The sequence below is a fragment of the Apium graveolens genome, chromosome 5 (assembly GCF_009905375.1).
Source record: "Apium graveolens cultivar Ventura chromosome 5, ASM990537v1, whole genome shotgun sequence".
Lineage (NCBI taxonomy): Eukaryota > Viridiplantae > Streptophyta > Magnoliopsida > Apiales > Apiaceae > Apium > Apium graveolens.
The window spans coordinates 81,306,070-81,325,372 of NC_133651.1; the positions used below are offsets into that span (position 1 = coordinate 81,306,070).

Consider the following 19,303-nt stretch of genomic DNA (forward strand, 5'->3'; position numbering starts at 1 on the left):
ATTTGATTTGCCTTTTTAAGAGTCAAAGAGTAGTTTGACCAGTATTTCTAACTAGTATTTAATCCCATATTGATGTTTCGATATTTTTAAAAATATTAATGAATGATCCAACCGTACGGATGTCAAGATCAATATATTTTAGTGATATGACAAAAATTTTAGAAAAAAAAAATATATTCGGTTTGCTTTTTTAATAGTCAACTAGTAATTTGACCATTACTCACTAGTACAGTAGACACTTTAGGAGTCGCACCTATAGTGTCGGTTGAATAGAGAACCGACACTCTTTACTGCCTAATGCGTCGGTTAAATAGAGAACCGACGTATTTTTATATTTTTCAAAGCTAAAGGCATCGGTCGTTTCAATTAACCGATGCTGTAGAGTTAGAATAGCGTCGGTCAAGTTGAATGTCGTCGCTAGTTTGATCTTCTGTGTCGGTTGGTCAAACAACTTACGCTGTTGGTGTTCTATTGTGTCAGTTTTTTTTAGCCGATGCTATTAATATAATATACAGTGTCGGTATTCTTTTTGACCGACGTAAGAAGAAATAATTTAAAAAAAAGATTAAAAACAAACGCGGGTTAACATACGCGGGTGACTAAAATTTTCATCTCCTGCTACTATTCTACTTTAAACCTTTCAACTCCTTCGAGCCTCCCTCCCAGGCTGTGCTTTTCTTCGATTTCTAGGGTTCGATTGTTGGCTCTGGGAAAAGGGGAATCGATTGGGTTTCGATTGTGGGGTTTTGGTTGCTGCTGCTTAAACAATCGAAGAGGGAGCTGCTTCAAAGAGGGGAATCGATTGGGTTTTGACTGTTAGTTTTGTACTTTTTGATCTGGGTTTTTAATTTCGAAGCTTGCCTTTTTAGAGAGCTTTACTGTAAATTTTTCTTTAGAGAGCGCTACATTGTCATTGGTTCATAAAGTTTGATATTAAACTTGTAAGAAAGTGTAGCTCTTTGTGAATGACAGCTTTAAAATTCTGCAAACTGGTTCTCAAACTCTGTTATGGTTTGCAGGAGCGCTTTGTTAAAAGAAGACAACATCTTGTAGGTCCCAATAATTGAACTCTCAAGGCTTTGGAAATTTTAACTGGCTGGTATATCCTTGTTCATGTATGGTTTGCAGGAGCGCTTTGTTTTCTCTTCTGAAACTAGATAGGCTTATTATATATGCTTGTAAATGGGTGATTTCTGTTAAGTTCTACATATTAGTTTTCTTGATTGTTGTGTAATTAAAGTCAAGATTTTCATTGTTTTATTTGTTGCTTAGAACCCTAGATCACTTTACTGTTAAAAATAGTATTTTTATACTTATACTGTTTGATTCTTGAAATTATGATCTTCTTTTGTAATTGATGTTGGATGTTTGAGATTTTGAATGGATTTATGTTTGTTTGTTTTTTCTGAAAAAGCCGCGAAAATTGAGAACATGTCTGTGTTATCTTGTTTTTATGAGTTTCTCTGAAGAATTCTCGGATATTAGACGGCAGTTTGTGATCTTTAATGCTTTATATATAATGTATGATCAAATATACATTAGAAAAAAGAAATAAACTATGAACCTCTGCCACTTGAATATCACGCTCAGTTTTAAGAATCTTGTTCTTCTGTTCATCATTTATTCTTTGGAGCTGCTAATACAGAAAATAAAAAATAATATGCCTCTAAAGCAAGTCAATAGTACACATGATGATGCAGGACACATTGTAATAACGATAATTTATAATTCAGAATTCACATACAGGAGATATTAAATTACTTAATTCAATTCCTTTATAATTCAAGTAGTCTTAGTGATCATTCATATTAGGATGTGTGAATCTTTCAATCCCTAAATCTAATTCTTTCTTACAAGGGTAGGGGCGGCCTTGAAAACTGCAAACATGGAAGCTGGATCGACTGTAGCTATCTTTGGACTTGGAGCCATAGGATTGACAGTATGATTCTGCAGTATTTATAAATATGTTTAATTTGATAGAATATGATATATCATGGCTCCGATAAGATAGTGAATAACCAGTTTGAGATATGATGTATGTCATAGGTATCAGAAGGATCAAGACTTTGTGGGGCTAAAAGAATAATTGGCGTTGGTGTGAATGAAGACAAATATGAGATAGGTAATGAATTCATGCAGAACTCTGCTTCTAGTCCTTAAGTATTTAACAGAACTCTGTTTCTAGTCGTTATCAAGTATTCATGAGGACCTATTAGCTGCTAATCTAGATCAATGTTTCCTGGATTTTGGACCTGTGAAAGATAGACCAATTGTCCATATCAAGCCATAACTAACGGAGTCTGATTAAATAACAAGTTTTCGTGAGCTTGTATGTTGATGCCCGTCATTCTCATGCAGCAAAAGGATTTGGAGTGACGGATTTTGTAAACTCTCGGACATGTGGTGATAAATCTGTGAGCCAGGTACATTGAACCGATCAACATGCACACTGTTTCGCATTTATAGGTTTACTCTGTTTATTTTTTTAGCCAAATAAGAAAAATCAGTAAATCATTCATTACTTTAGCATTTGTATATTACTACATGTTTTTCAATACATATGGAACAAACACAATAATAAAGATAAGGCTGTGTGGAATAACTATGAGTCGCAACCCTGCACGGGATTCCAACACTACTTTTCTTTTTGTTTGTGTTTCTAGTTCCTTCTTCAGACTGTCAACCTGTTAGATAACAGAAACTTCAGTGTAACGAAGCGAATATAGGAATGAATTAAGCTACTGAAATTCTAATTACCTGCTTCTCAAGGTTGCCAGCTCGTACAGTGGCCTCTACAAGCTTGTATTTTGCATCCAAAGACCCTCTTTCCTAAAGTAGGAGATTTTCGTTAGTAAAACTAGTCACATAGGGTTGCAACAATTGATATTATAGTGTATGCAGAATGTCTCAACCACATCGGGCTTGTTCCCATTTTTAAAATTCCAGGTACAATATAATAATTCAAATCAGAAGTAAAATAAGTATTTATACACTTCATAACAATGGTCATAGACTGAGACAACAAATTATAGCCGTTTGAATCCAACCTAAAAGCTTAATTATAGTTTATAACGTTCATATAAGATGTATATATGAAAATCATACGTATAGGATGTTTTGGATAAGTCTTTGAATGAAAATGCAACTCCTGTAATTTAGGAACTGATTTTGACTAATTAAAACCATTTAAATATGAGAGCTCTAATATAATATATACTGATCGATTATATATATTAGAGAGTACTTACAGATTAAATAGACCTGATCCTATAAGATTTCCTTGAAAATTGGAGTTGAATCGTATCCTCGCAGAAGGAAATGGCTAGCTGTTTGTTGTTAGTCTGTCAGCAAATGGCTTGTCAGGCTGCATCGGTCAGGTACAATCAGCACACTAAAATGAATCTGAAACATTGCATTCAGCACGCTACTTTGTCCTGTAATTGTTAACATAACAGAAACCAGTATGCTATTTTATATAGATATGAAGCATATAGCTTGTTGTTCTTGCTGTTTGTACTCATCAAAATGAAAGGAGTATCAATCTCCCCATTTTTTATGATTATAACCTATTTAGGAGAATTAACAGCTCCCCCTAAATCCCTGCATAAAATGTTAATATAAAAAACTGCTATAAAATTAATTTAATATAATCTGACCTTCTTCCATACATTTTTGATAGAAAGAGAACATGGATCGTCTCACGTGGATGTATAAAATACCACGGGTCTCGCATGCCTATGTTAATGGTGTTAATGAGTTCATTGCATGTGCGGTAGAAAATCTAAAGAAGAAACAGATCGAACATGGAAAAGAAGACATAATCACATTTCCATGTCGTGATTGTTACAATCTGAAAAAGTATCCTAATATTGACACTGTTCGTGAGCATTTATTTCGCCGTGGTTTCATGAAAGATTATACTAAGTGGATTTGGCATGGGGAGGGAATACACACTAGCAAGACTAAGACTTCTAGCAAAATTTATGAAAGTTATGGAGACAGTATGCCTCGTAATGAAGAAGATGATGCTAAAAATGATAGGGTTGAAGAGATGATCCAAGATGTTGAAGAAATCCTAGTGCACCAACTAGAAGTTCTGGAGAACTTGGTTGATGATTCTAAAAAACCTCTCTATCATGGGTGCAATGTTCAATTTACTAGGTTATCAACAACCCTGAAGTTGTGTAAACTCAAAGTAAAAAATGGTTGGAGTGACAAGAGTTTCACTGAAATGCTCAAACTTTTAGCAGAAATGCTTCTTGCAAAAAATGAGTTCCCACTTCAACATATGAGGCGAAGAAGATATGGTGTCCAATGGGTATGAATATAAAGAAGATACATGCTTGTCCAAATGATTGTGTTCTCTTTCGCAAGGAGCATGAACATTTACACACATGTCCAAAGTGCGGAGCCTCCCGATATAAGCGGGATGGAAATAATTCTTCTACTAATGACAAGAGTCCTCCTGTCAAGGTGTTGCGCTACTTACCCATAGTGGAACGATTCAGACGACTCTTTGCAAATTCCAATGATGCAAAGCTTATAAGGTGGCACGTGGAAGGGAGAAAATCAGATGGAATGCTCCAACACCCGGCTGACTCTCTGCAATGGAGAACCATTGATGGTAAATTCCCAGAATTTGGAGGAGAAGTTAGAAATCTACGACTAGGGCTTTTTGTAGACGGCATGAATCCATATCGCACTCTAAGCTCTACACATAGCACTTGGCCGGTTCTTCTAACGATATATAACTTGCCTCATTGGCTATGCATGAAGCGTAAGTACATCATGTTGACATTGTTAATCCCTGGTCCTAAAGAAGCTGGAAATAATAAAGATGTTTATCTTCAGCCACTTATTGAGGATTTAAAGTTATTGTGGGATCAAGGTGAGAAGATGTATGATGCATACAATCAGACATATTTCAATTTGTGTGCCATGATCTTCTGCACTATAAGTGACTTTCTCGGCTATGGTAACCTCTCAGGTTACACGATTAAAGGAGCTAAAGCATGTCCGATTTGTGAAGATGCTAGGATTGATCTTCGTTTGAAGAACTACAAAAAAAATGTATATATGGGTCATCGCACGTTTCTTCCACTTACTCACGCTTATCGTAAGAGGAAAAATGATTTTGATGGGACTATCGAGACTCAAGTGGCTCGTTTGCCTTTAACCGGGAAGGAGGTCTTTGAACGAGTTAAAGAAATTGATGTTGTTCTTAGGAAGCTGTATAAAAAGCCAACTCCGAAAAATATTTGGAAGAAAAGATCTATATTTTGGGATCTACCATATTGGGAACACTTGCAAGTGAGACATTGCATTGACTTTATGCATATTAAAAAAAATGTTTGTGAAAGCATTATTGGGACACTATTGAATATACCTGGTAAGACGAAGGATGGGATGAAAGCCAGGCTAGACTTGCAAGAGCTGGGTGTACGAGCTGAGTTAGCACCACAACAATATGGTGAACGTGCGTATCTACCTCCCGCTTGTTACACTTTGTCCAGGAAAGAGAAAATAAGCTTTTGTGAGTGTATATCAAGTGTCAAAGTTCCATCTGGATATTCCTCAAATCCAAAAAACCTCATCTCACTGAAAGACTTGAAGCTTCTAGGTTTGAAGTCACATGATTGTCACATGCTAATGCAACATCTTCTACCGGTTGTAATTCGAGGCATATTGCCGAGGCACGTGAGAGTGGTTATCATGAAATTGTGCTTCTTCTTTAATGCTATATGTAGCAAGGTCATCGATCCCTTGACTTTGGATAAATTGCAAGCTGATATTATAGTCACACTTTGTGAATTTGAAATGTATTTCCTACATTCACTCTTCGACATTATGGTGAATTTGGTGACTCATCTTATGAGAGAGATAAAAATTTGTGGTCCTTTGTATGTGCGTCAAATGTATCCTTTCGAGAGGTTTCTGTGCATTTTAAAAGCATATGTGAGAAATCGGCGTCATCCTGAAGCAAGTATAGTTGAAGGGTATTCGGTTGAAGAGACTATTGAATTTTTCACGGACTATCTAGCATCTACCGATCCAGTTGGAATTCCGAGATCTCGTCATGAAGGTAGACTTGACTGTCAGGGTAAAGTAGGACATAAAATGATCACTCCCGGGGCTGAAATGCTTGATAGAGCCCATCTCTTTGTTCTACAACACATGACAGAAGTTAATCCTTACTTACAAGAGCACATACTGGAGATTCGACGAAAGAATCCCTCTAAGGGTGGCAAGTGGGTTACAAATGAACATAATCGATCTTTTGTGAAATGGTTTAAAGATCGAGTGATGTCTCAATATTCAAAAAGTCCTTCAACAGTTTCCAATACTCTGAAGTGGTTAGCTTATGGTACAAACATGCCACTGAGTTCTTTCCAATGATATGATGTAAATGGGTACATTTTCTACACACAACATCAAGATAATAAGAGCACCGTGCAAAATAGTGGAATATCTATAGAAGCTTTTTCAACAGAATTTGAAAGAGGCAATTCCATTGCATCACGAGATGTAAAGAAGTCTTATTATGGGGTGATTGAGGAAATCTGGGAGATTGATTACAAAGATTTCAAAGTTGCACTATTTAAATGTAAATGGTTTGATATCCGTCGTGGTGTTCGAGTGGATGAGTCAGGTTTCACTTTGGTTGACTTCAATCGGTTTGGTCATGAGGACGATCCATTTATACTTGCAACACAGGTCAAGCAAGTTTTTTATATTCGAGACCCGGCTAATGTGAGGTGGTCAATTGTTCTTCAAGGTAAGCGACGTATTATTGGAGTTGATAATGTCGAAGATGAGGAAGAGTATAATCAATTTGACGAGAATCCCCTTTCTTGATTGGCCTACAAACCACATCTATAGAAGATAGTACGGATATAAGTTATGCACGCAATGACCATAACGAAGGGGTATGGATTGATCATCAATAATGATTTGAAATACCTTCATGCCAATGAAGGTAATTTTCTACCTTATAATTAAGAACAGAAGAACAGAAGAACTCTGACAAATTCATCTTTAATTTATTCATCTAGTGAGAGATCAGTAGATTGAGCTTGATCCTTAAGCTCTGCTGCAACCCGATACAATTGCTGAACGAGGGGTAAGCTCTTTTCATCAGGCTTGTAGATTGTGCAACGTGAAGCTTGAGTATTTCTGTGCAATATGATTTACAAGGCATACATTCTATTTGTGTTTGCCTATATTTTCAATTAGACTCAACTCTTCACCTTGCCTTTGTTTGTGAGAAGGTCATTATTTCTTAAGTAATTCACTGTCAGCATGTTTGTAGTTTGGACACATAATTGAATATATTATTTGTATCTTGCTAAATTATATATATATATAATATTGTATAAACCTTAGACTCTTTTTCTGAATAGAACCTTGACTTCTTATCATATTATATTTGCAGGAAAAACTTTATCAGTGGATATTTTGGTTGTTGTTCTGTACAGAGTGCATATGAATCTGCTTCTCCAGTGATCCTTGTAATCAATAAAATTGACAGTGTTCCAAATGCTTGCTCCAAATGGGTCAATAACAGTGACTCCACATTTGCAAAGTGCATTTTTACTTGTGCTGTCACTGGTCAAGGCATACAGGATCTCGAGGCGACAATACTAGAAATTATTGGTCTTAACAGGATTCCTAGAGGGGGGCGCAAGTGGGCTGTAAACCAGGTCAACTTTTTTTGTTGTATCTACCTTGCATATCACATTAGCTTCTATAATATTTTTGTTGCTAATGAAAATTTACTTGGAAAGATTATATAAATACGCTATGCCAAAACTTATTGAGAGGTTCAAATGAAGTTGCATACACCTAGATGGGTAGTATCATATGCTTAGGTAGTGATCCTTAGATATGCGTCTTACTTGCACTAACCTGTCAGATATCCCTTACAGAACATGAAACCTAATACATTAACCTATAACTTTACTAATCTCACTATATTTGGTTCAAGGATTATAACTTTACTATTTAACATACATACATATATTCAATCCCTTATAATATTCCATGTAACAACTTTTGGACGCTTTTCAATTTAATTTAGGGGATACTATATTACCATCTCTTACAGACGTGAAGCCAGATGTGGATGTTTGTCTGTGTTGATTGTAAGATGGAAAAAATTAATTTGTTCTAGTCACTGTTTATTCTTACGGTACTTTTATTAATATATTTGTACGCGTAGTTAACCAGTAATCATCATTGTGGTTTTTAAGCAGCTTGCAATAAATATTATATCCAAAAGTATGAAATTTCCAAAACTTCAAATTCTTAATTTTTGGTTTTTTTATTATATTGAGAAGAGCTATTGTTTATTGTCCTTGTCTATTATGTCATTTGTAAAACAGAAAAATAATCAAAAAATATAAAAGCACATGCACATGCTTACATACACATGCTTAATTTCCTAACCTATTATGTTACAGGTATAAGATTAATGGATCAAGATGAAGATAGGATGGAGCAAAATAGAGAGTAAGACAGAGAGCAAGACAGGGAGCAAAGTTCTGAAGAATTAGTCAAGAAAAGAAGCAAAGGTCCAACGTTGTGCAAAAACTTCAAAAGAAGGATCGCAAAACAGAATTTGGATTGTAGCATTTCTTTCAATGAATATGGTGTGCCAATTGGGGATATGCTTAAGAATTTTAGGACTTATGTAGGATCAGTGGTTCGATTCCAAGTTGATATAAATATCGAGAGTTGGGACCTTGTAAATCAAGGCTTAAAAGATGCAATATGGGAAGATATTAAGGTACAATAAGATTAGTGTATAAGGCATTTGACTTCAACTGTATTTAACATTCTTTGGCTACTTGCTAATATTTCACTATTAGTAATTTATAACTTACTCATTATGTTCAGATCCGGTGGAACTTGGATGATTCACGGAAAAAGAACGTGTTAGAAAGAGCAGGAAAGCAGTGGAGAGATTTCAAGGGAAAGCTGACTAAGAATTATTTTCGAGAAGGCAAAGATCCGTGTGAAAAATACAACTTCATTACCGAGGACACATGGAAAACATTCAAACAGAGACGTGAGACTCCAGAGTTTAAGGTAAATAAGTGGTTTCTATTGTAAATTAAATTCATCATTGTAGCTCTATAATTCTCGGGCTTGTTGAGCTGACACTCTGCTCCTTGATCAACAATCTTTTATCATGCACAATTGATAACAAAACATAAATTATGACTGATGAATGTTGTTATGAATTGTGTCCAATGAAGCAAGTATATATAAGTGATATGTCAATAATGTAGAACTAAGAACATACCTTTACAGAAGGAGTCAGCAACTGATATGCTGATTTCATAGATTTGGCTGCTCCATGAGATACCTTTGGTGTTTCTTCACCAGCATCATATTCTTCTTCATCATTGTCATCTTTTTTATATTCATCTGAATTAACTAATTTTGACTAACATGAAACTTTTTTTATCTTTATTAAACAGGAAATATGCGAAAAGGCAAAAGAAAGTCAGAAACATAATGAACATGTTCATTACCTGGGGCCTAGTGGATATGCTTCAAAAAGAACAAAGTGGTCTATTGATGACCCCATCGCTTCTCTCAATGATCCTGATTGCAGCAATCTGTCATTGCTATCAACTGAGCATACTGGACGCGGTTTTGATTGGCTTAGAGCACGTGCAAGAGCTGATGGACAGGGTGGTCATTACTTTCCAAATAAGAAGACAAAGGATGTGTGCCTGACCATGGTAATTCACTATACTTTTTAAAATCAGCAGGGGTATCCTTGTGAAATGAAGTGTTTCTAATGAATGTTTATTTTACAGAATGAGTTGCACAATCAAGCATCAGAAGGTTCATGGACTCCACAAGGCCATGATGACTTATTAGCACGTGCACTTGGGAATAAAGAGCACGGGGGACGTGTTAGAGGCGTTGGTGGAGGCGTGAAAATAAAAGATGTATTTAAGTCCGGGCCAAGGAGACATAGTGGTCTTGTATCGACAGATGAATTGGCCACCATTACGGAAGAAATCAGAAAAAAAGTTCAGAAAGAGTGCGAGGAAATGATGAATTCAAAATTGGAAGGCATCTTCAATCAGTTGAAGCAGATGGGTGTGTCACTCGAGGCTGATCAATTTGTAAATGATGCTGGTGCCCGAAAAGTTGATAATGCTCGAAGTAGTTGTCATTCGGTGGATCCGGAAGATTATTTCTCAACTATCAAGGTACTGTCAACATAATTTTGTGGTTATAATAGTACAAAAGTGTAGTTGAAATATGCTACTGTCACCTATAAGACCAACATAGAGACTCAAGTCGGTAGTTCCTGGACTTGTGATTCCAGTCACATATCTAAACCTTTGTGGTTATATTATAAACACTGAAAGAGCACAATAGTTATTTTTTATATTATAAATGAAGTAAATGCACAGCAAGATAGTGCTCTACATAGATTTATATGCTGTACAACCTAGTTATAAGGGAAAAAAAGAGTGGCATTTGTTGAATAGATAGGCTACTACAATATAATGTATGTACGTAACCTGTCACTAAATAGCCATCATCTAAACCTGCAGAGACTATAATAGTATTACACAGTCTTGATGGTTCATGCAAATGTATTCCGAGGAGTCTGCAGCTGAGATTTAAGCTTTAAAAACTATTAAATCTCTTAATTAGTTGGGTTGAACCCGTCAAAGAAAGTTGTTCATGCTTAAGATTGTGGACTTGTGATTCTTCTTTTATATTAATTCAATACTGATTCAGATCAAAATCCCAACTCAACTGGAAAATTAGTGAAATTTCTACCGTATAGATTTTGGGTCTGGCTGGGATATCCGTCATGAAAACACTATTTTGACCAGGAAAAAAGGAAAGAAATATTCACAGGGGCCAGTGAATCAAACATATAGTACTTGCTATACGACTGAATTATTTTGTGCTCTCAAAAGACATGACTTGAACCTGATATAAAAATGCTCTTTCTAATGAAAAATTCTTTTGAATATTACAGGTTCCAACACTTTGTCGGCTATGTGTAATATATGTAGAAAGAGGAAAAGTTGTTGCAGCTAGAGGGACTCTTTTCCCAACAAATAAACAGGGAAAGATGATCCATAATAACCCGATTGCCCCTCAGAATGTTAGAGTATCAGTTGATGATGTTATAACTGAATACCAACTTACTCCACTTTATGTTCCATGTTACGAACACGAGACAATAGGATATACAGCTGGTAGCTTTGTTCAATGGCCGAAGGACCTTGTGATGTTGGGACAGGTATATCTTGTTTGGTTCAATTATGAAAAGTTTCCATTAAATATAACCCAATAAATATGTCTTTGATTAGGATCCTATATTGGAAAATAAAAAACTCCATGAGATGACGCCAATTCAAAAGTCATCAAAGGTTGAAAGTAAAGGGTCGGTGACTCCTCTGAAGCAAAGCCCTCAAGTAGTTGGTGATGACATAAATTCGAGTGATCATTGTGCAGGTTTAAGTTTCTTACTCAAAAAGAGGCCCCCTTCTAAAAAATCTGATGCATTCATTTTTGAGGAAAATGGAGATGGTCCAATATATATCACACTCGAAGATGTCAATCAGGTTTTGAGAATGAGGTGGTTAAACATACCCATTGTGGAACTGTTTGTAAAGTAAGACTCAGTCTTTCTTCCTAATTCACTTTAGAATCTATTAGCACACACATATATTGTGATAAATAATATTTGTAGGTATGTTAGCAAGTTGTGCAAACAATTGAAGGACGATAAGTTTGCATTCATGTTGCCATCTAGACTAGCAATACCACATAATCATGAGCAGCAAAAACGCAAGGACGAAGCAACTGATTACATGACAAGTCTTTTGGTTGCTAATAAGGATAAACGTTATATCCTAGCCCCTTACATCCAAGAGTAAGAATAAAATCATAGTAATTGTCATGCTATATATATATAATTATATTCCGGCTAATATATTATATATGTTTTTATTGTAGAGATCATTGGATGTTGCTACTTTTTTGTCTCAATGAAAGTGCTATATAAGTGTTTGATTCGTTGAAAAAAGAAAGGAAGATACGGTTGACCACACCTGCACGAATGTATGTTAAAATTTCAAATTTCATGTTGTATAATTACTACATAGAACCTAGTCCTATAAGTGATGTGATGAAAATATACGTATTTTACAGGGCATTTAAATTATATGTACCTCAAGGTGGATTGAAGAATAACAGAAAAGAGTTTATTTGGCATCACACCGAGGTTCAGGTATAACTTACTTTGGTTTGTTTATTTCACTTATATTATATGCTCCTCACCTTTTGGTTATTATTTATGAATCTTGTTTGTTTATGTGTAGTGTCCCCAACAAAAAGGAGGCACAGAATGTGGTTTTTTCGTGATGAGGTACATGTATGACATTGTCATGCTTTCTCAAAAAAAGGCCAACATGAATTGGAAAGTGGTAAGGAAACTAAAACATCGTAAATATTGGTTTACAATTTTTAAAATCAAGTACTAATATTTGAAGTATGTTAAATTTTTGGTAGGTTCTTGGTTCTAGAAGCTATGGTAGAAAGGAAATTAGCGAGATACGAGAGATTTTGGCTCAATTTTTTACTCTTGAATGTCTATAGTCAGGTAATTTTTTCCAGTACATGTCATTAATTCATGTTCACAATAAATATTGCCATTAATTCATGTTTTGTTGAATAATTTATTCCATATATGATTTTATGTACTAATATAAACTTCTTTTTTCAGGGCATGGTACTTGGAGATACAAGAAGAGAGTGCAGAACAATTACAGGGAGTCTAGATATCATCAAGAATCGAGTTAGTGTGAGGGATTTGTCATGAAAATATTAGTTTTGGATGAATTTTTGTAAATATTGGGTTGTAAACTAAAATATGAACAATTTCAAATTTATTTTAATATAATTTGTGAACCTTTTTTAATTTTTGTGTGTACCTCTGTTTTTAATATATGTAGTAAACAGGTTAAAAATGATCAGGAAAAAAAATTGATCAGGCAAAAAAAATGCAATTATAGACCTACGGCGTCGGCATTTTAGGACCCGACACATTTGCTCTACAACTTTTAGCGTCGGCATTTTAGTGAGACCGACGCAATTGATAAGCACAATAGCGTCGGCATTTTAAGAAAACCGACACAACAGGTCTAAGATTTAGCGTCGGTTGTTTAATTGACCGACACTGTTTGTAAACCTATAGCGTCGGTTTTCTTGCCTTCTGCGTGTGTTATCTAACTGACGCTAAATAGTTTTTTGCGTCGACCATTTAACCGACGTTGTAGGCATGTACCTACAGCGTCCCCTGCATTTACTATGCTAAAAAACCGACGCCTTAGGCCTTTTTTGACCGACGCCTTAGGTCTTTTCTGTACTAGTGACTTCTTACTAGTGTTTAATCTCATATTGATGTTTCGATATTTTTAAAAATATTAATGAATGATCCAACCGTACGGATGTCAAGATCAATATATTTTAGTGATATGACAAAAAATTTAGAAAAAAATAAATATATTGGGTTTGTTTTTTTAACAGTCAACTAGTAATTTGACTAGTACTTCTAACTAGTGTTTAATCTCATATTGATGTTTCGATATTTTTAAAAATATTAATGAATGATCCAACCGTACGGATGTCAAGATCAGTATATTTTAGTGATATGATAAATTTTTTTTAAAAAAATAAATATATTTGGTTTGCTTTTTGAACAGTCAACTAGTAATTTGACCAGTACTTCTAACTAATGTTTAATCCCATATTGATGATTCGAAATTTTTAAAAATATTAATGAATGATCCAACCGTACGGATGTCAATATCTGTATATTTTAGTGATATGACAAAAATTTTAGAAAAAAATAAATATATTTGATTTGCCTTTTTAAGAGTCAGAGAGTAGTTTGACCAGTACTTCTAACTAGTGTTTAATCCCATATTGATGTTTCGATATTTTTAAAAATATTAATGAACGATCTAACTGTACGGATGTCAAGATCAATATATTTTAGTGATATGACAAAAATTTTAGAAAAAAAATAAATATATTCGGTGCTTTTTTAACAGTCAACTAGTAATTTGACCAGTACTTCTAACTAGTGTTTAATCCCATATTGATGTTTCGATATTTTTAAAAATATTAATGAATGATCAAACCGTACGGATGTCAAAATAGTTAAAATTTAAATATTAAAATTACATAAAATTTTCCGTAAACTTTTTTTTTTGACAATTTTCATATCCGTATGGTTGGATTATAATTTAAAAAAATACCAAATAAATTGAAACTCAAACTATAATTATTAATTGAACGATAAATATCTAATTATCATAATAATTTTTTTTGCAAGAACTAAAATATAAATTTCGTGTAAATTTATTCTATATTTTTTTCCAGAAATTTTCCGCCATTTTTAAAAATAATTCGACCAAATCGGTTGAATTTAGTACAAAATTCGTTGGCGGGAAAATTCCCTCCATTTTTTGGCACGGCTAAATTCGACCAAATGCGGTTGAATTTAGGAGCACACCTAAACTCAACCATATACGGTTGTATATAAATACGGTTGTATTTATTCGGTTGTAATTAGTAAGGCTAAATTCGACCGAATGCGGTTGAATTTAGGAGTACGCCTAAACTCAACCGTATACGGTTGTATATATATACGGTTGTATTTATTCAGTTGTAATTAGTACTAAATTCGACCGCGTAAATACGACCGTATTTAAATACGACCGCATGCGGTTATATTTAGCCGCGCCCTTAATTTCAACCGAAAACGGTTGAATTGATGTCAGTTGTATTTGTGCGGTTGTATTTAGTCTTGTTTTCTTGTAGTGAAAAACGAGTTACTACCATTATCATGTACATATATTAATTGGACGAAAATATTTGTTCCCATCAGTTCTAATTCAAACAAATTTGTTCAAGAAAAATATAAATTAACAAATAAAACATATCATACTTAATATTGAGCAATCGACTGTGTCAACTGATTAATTCTCACAAATAGACATGGTTCTACACTAGCAACAACAAGCTAGCGGTAGAGATTTAAATGTCGATAATTATCATTGAAAAATCGGTAAAAAAAATCATATATTAAATGTCATACTTATACAAATGCACACTTGATACCATTCTCCGCTAAAGTGATGGAATGATACAAGAATATAGCAAACATGAATAAAGCTCTCTCAACACACACAAAAATCAAGCAATGATTTAAATTTAGACTAAAAGACACACATGAAAGTAGGCCAACAAAATTTTATATGATGATAAAAATAAAAACAAATCAGAAGCATACACATATGATCAAGCTCAGACTCGGGATAAATTGACACAACAAGAACTATCTCTATAAATCACTTCACATAAAACAAGAGCACTTTTAAAAGCACATAATAATTATAATAATTATAACGAAATACAAGTAAAAAGGACTTGGCAAATTTTATAAAACCAAAATAACGCACATATGTCATGTCATGGGATCACAATCATGGAAGCATACATATGGATGGTGATGATAGAACATGTTACGGAACAAAGAATATGACCATAAAAACATGGTACAATGAATAGGGTATGATTATATAAACACTAAACTACATATGGGGAGGCAGTAGGAAACAAAAAGCAGTGGAGGTGATAAAAACAAAGGAAGAATCGTATTTGCTTGGATACAAATATAGGAATTTTAACCTGGAAATATATATATATATTAGATTCTATGCAGTCCCTTATTTCTTTGGAATCCATATATATTTTGCAAGTAAAATATAATTTAAATTATTGCAAAACGTATTATTTTTTGAATGATATTCTACAAATATCACAATTTTATTGAAAATCTTGCATATTGCATAGATTTTACAAGTACAACGTTGTAAAATATATTATTCTATAAAATATGCTTGATTTGCAGAACATAAATGTTCATGTTGCAGAACATACATATTATATTTGTAAATATATGAGATTTATGTTTTGCAAGATAACATGTTTTAGAAGATATTTTATTTGCAGAAGATAGATGGACTCCGAGTACTCTAATTAAATTAAAAGTTGAACTCCATAGAACTTTACTCTATATATATAACCGACTGTACCAAAACTTTTACAAATAATCACCGTTACAACCCACTACAGGGGAAGATCAAATAACCCAGAAAAATAGGATTTAATTTTTCGTAGCCCAAAATTTAATGTTTAGCTCCATCCTTGCATTTCTATTTAACCCATACTTAGAAAGATCATCTGCTCCCAAGTTTTCATCTCGGCTTATATATTTGAAAAAGTAATTTATATTCTCCAAGAAATCCAATAAAATACCATCTATTTCTTTATGGTTAGCCACCAAACCCGCCCTAACTTTTCGAATAAATTTTAAAACCTTCTCACTATCTATAGATATGAGTATATTCTTACCTTTGAAATGGCTTTTTTCAACTTCATGTAACAGGGAGAAGACTACCGATAACTCTGCATGAAATGGACTAGAAGCTCTAGTAAGACCAGAAAAAATAAAGATCACCTTGCTATCTTTATTCTTTAAATAACCACCAATGCCAACTTCAATGGTTTCTAATCTGCTAGCTTTTGAACGCTTCATCTGTGAAACCCTAGCACTCCATGCTTTATTCAAGAAAATATAAGTTTCCATTCTTTTTACTACCTAGAATTTCTCCTATGGGGTTAACATCCCAAACATTCTTTAAAAATGCCAGAATTAAGTTACTTGCCCTACACCAGGCCCAAGGTCTTATCCAAATCAGTGTATACATATCATCACTCTTGCAGTACTTAAATTCAAAAGTTGCCTCATTTCTTCGAATCCATATTGACCATAATATAGATGCCAAAATAACATCCCAGCAAACCTTTACTTTTGGATCCTTACACCATTCAAACCAGCTCCACAAGTTCATACACCTTTAGCGAATGAACTCAGCTGTGAAACCCCATCAATTACAGACTTTTAACCATACTTCTTTAGAAAAGAGGCACTCCCAGAATATGTGCCTTTGAACCTCCACCGTCAAATTATATACTGAACAATTGAGATTAAACAAGACACGCCTTGTTCTTTTGGATAACTGGACATGAATTGGCAAGATCCTGTGTTCCAAATTCCATAAAAATAGTTGTACATTGGTGGTATCTTTAATTACCAAATATCCTTCCAATGTAGTCCAGGTAGATTAGTATCCCCACATTAATGTTTTCTCCCATCACTTATTGCATAATGTTATAAATCAAACTCTCTCAAGACGGTAAATAAAACAGCTGAGGATACAGCATCCTGAAAATATGGTGGGCGATAGTTCGTTCATATTTAAGGTCAAGTTTTCACACAAGAATATGTATGCATGCATGCAGTAACTATAATAAAGACATGAACTTAATGCCACAAAATAAGGTAGGTAGTGTTGGGTATAATTCTAACTACACAGCAACAATGGGCAGATATATATATAATAACAAGAACATGGCAAATAACCAACTAACGAAATAAAACACGAAGGCAATAACAAACTATAAAGACTGTAATTGACAAAGAAAGTAAAGAAAACTTATCTCTTATCACTTTCCAAATTCTGATAAGAAGAAGAACACAACAGCTGAGTCGCCAAACCCTTCAAGAGGACTTGACTGTTCTTGAAGAGATTATTGCCCCCCACTTAAGCTGTGATGGAATGCAGCAATATCGCTTCCAGGATAAAAGAGCAATAGATCAATCTAGCCACAAAACCAACAATGATCAACGGCGACTCGCACCTCAGTTTGCCCAAAAACCTATGCAACTCATATATGTTTGCGACGTAGGCACCAAGACTTGTGTCATTTTAATCTGAAGTATACCTCTCAATATATAGGCATCTCAAGTTGCTCTTCTTCTATTTTACTCGATGTGGTACACCAAGTAACAAAACAGAAAAAGTAAACAAAATGGGTTTTCCTTATTATTTATATTATATCCTGATTAATTAATATTAATATTACAAAATATATTCAGAGTATGATTAAAATAATCCTTACTCAATATATCTTATATTAATAATTAAATAATCAATACAAATAATTAAACTTGTAATAGAAATGAAAAATATAAGAGTTCCCACTAGCACTAGGCCAAACAATCATTCCACTTATGCTAGTAGTTATAAACAACACTAACACAAGATGCTATATAAACTCAATATCTTTCTTTTACAATACCAATGTGGGACAAAATCCCCATAACCCATTTCAACCAAGTAACTTTGTCTCAATATATTCATGGATTCCACTAAGAAAATATCTTAGATCCAAATATGAAAGTTTAAGTCGTCATGTCAAGAAACAACCTCCAAGTGTTAGTTTCCGGAAATCATATCAAGAACATATATAAAATATGCCTCAAACTTTCCATTTTCTAACAATCCCCCACAAATCCATAATTAAATTGCATACCATATTTTATCATGACTTACTTTTCAGAGTCGGTACCCTCCCGGGTTTGAACCCTCCTAAGTCCTCTACTTCGATGGCTACCGAAAACAGATGGAATGTTTCACCTTGAATCTTTATCCATTAGGTGTAACCACACTCCATAGACGACGACAAGTCAAAGGCTATGGTGCCAATCTACGGCTTTGAGACGTTAATGGTCATGTCTCGATCCTGTTCGTCGAATGTTTCGAGGAATAACCTTTTCCTCTAATTGCGACCACACAATTACATTCGCTTAGCTGGGCATTTCCAGAGATGTACTGCTATCATCTCGTCAAACGACTTGACCCCATTCAGAGTTCAAATAACTCTTGCTAACTAGCAGTTCAAGTACCTCTTAAGGTTTATAGGGGATAGACTCAGATACATAAGTATCTAAATATATATGGTAGAGGTACTACCAATTCATCCTTACAACTTGTTATTACCACATTGAATACACTTTGAGGGATCTCCTCTCAGGTGTATTGGGTTCCCGCTGTTGATGAATTATGACGGGTTACCAGTCCCATCCCCAACCTCGACTTAAGGACTATAGCATGCTCAATCCCTTTAGTCAGCGGATCAGATATATTATCCTGAGTTCCCATGAACTCTATAGCAATAATCTTATCAGACACAAGACCCCTTATAGACTTTAGTCTAACTTGGATGTGTCTCTTTGTTTTAGTATTATACTTTACACTTCTGACTTTGTCGATAGTTGTATGGCTATCACAATGAACAGAAATGGCAAGAATCGGCTTGCTTACTACAAGTAACATACTCA

At 34.3% G+C, this 19,303-nt stretch overlaps 2 protein-coding genes across 12 annotated transcripts; both read left to right on the top strand.

Annotated features, from left to right (window-relative positions):
- Positions 1-579: 579 nt before the first annotated feature.
- LOC141724202 (uncharacterized) lies at positions 580-12,967 on the top strand. 11 transcript variants are annotated; one of them, XM_074526234.1, is made up of 18 exons: positions 580-941; positions 1,020-1,115; positions 1,858-1,939; positions 2,047-2,122; positions 2,359-2,423; positions 7,433-7,700; positions 8,460-8,785; positions 8,896-9,087; positions 9,483-9,749; positions 9,828-10,229; positions 11,018-11,284; positions 11,355-11,659; positions 11,738-11,920; positions 12,004-12,108; positions 12,199-12,277; positions 12,369-12,473; positions 12,559-12,649; positions 12,773-12,967. In XM_074526234.1, exons 7-14 carry the CDS (start codon positions 8,666-8,668, stop codon positions 12,050-12,052), a joined length of 1,785 nt encoding a protein of 594 aa, XP_074382335.1. In that variant the 5' UTR covers positions 580-941; positions 1,020-1,115; positions 1,858-1,939; positions 2,047-2,122; positions 2,359-2,423; positions 7,433-7,700; positions 8,460-8,665; the 3' UTR covers positions 12,053-12,108; positions 12,199-12,277; positions 12,369-12,473; positions 12,559-12,649; positions 12,773-12,967. The 11 variants fall into 11 exon arrangements, with proteins under 11 accessions (XP_074382335.1, XP_074382334.1, XP_074382336.1 ...); XM_074526233.1 differs by having other exon boundaries at positions 1,863-1,939; XM_074526235.1 differs by having other exon boundaries at positions 1,020-1,099.
- LOC141660222 (uncharacterized) lies at positions 4,321-8,512 on the top strand. Its single transcript, XM_074467186.1, has 4 exons — positions 4,321-6,364; positions 6,437-6,821; positions 7,433-7,716; positions 8,460-8,512. The coding sequence occupies exons 1-4, from the start codon at positions 4,321-4,323 to the stop codon at positions 8,510-8,512; spliced, it is 2,766 nt and encodes a 921-aa protein (XP_074323287.1).
- Positions 12,968-19,303: the final 6,336 nt, after the last annotated feature.

Coding starts and splice junctions, on each gene's coding strand:
- LOC141660222 (XM_074467186.1), top strand. CDS start 4,321: ATGAATATAAAGAAGATACATGCTTGTCCAAATGATTGTGTTCTCTTT. Junction 6,365..6,436: donor TCTGAAGTGGTTAGCTTATG/GTACAAACATGC, acceptor CACAACATCAAG/ATAATAAGAGCACCGTGCAA. Junction 6,822..7,432: donor AATGTCGAAGATGAGGAAGA/GTATAATCAATT, acceptor TTATATTTGCAG/GAAAAACTTTATCAGTGGAT.
- LOC141724202 (XM_074526234.1), top strand. CDS start 8,666: ATGCTTAAGAATTTTAGGACTTATGTAGGATCAGTGGTTCGATTCCAA. Junction 9,088..9,482: donor GTGAGACTCCAGAGTTTAAG/GTAAATAAGTGG, acceptor TTTATTAAACAG/GAAATATGCGAAAAGGCAAA. Junction 11,660..11,737: donor ATTGTGGAACTGTTTGTAAA/GTAAGACTCAGT, acceptor TAATATTTGTAG/GTATGTTAGCAAGTTGTGCA.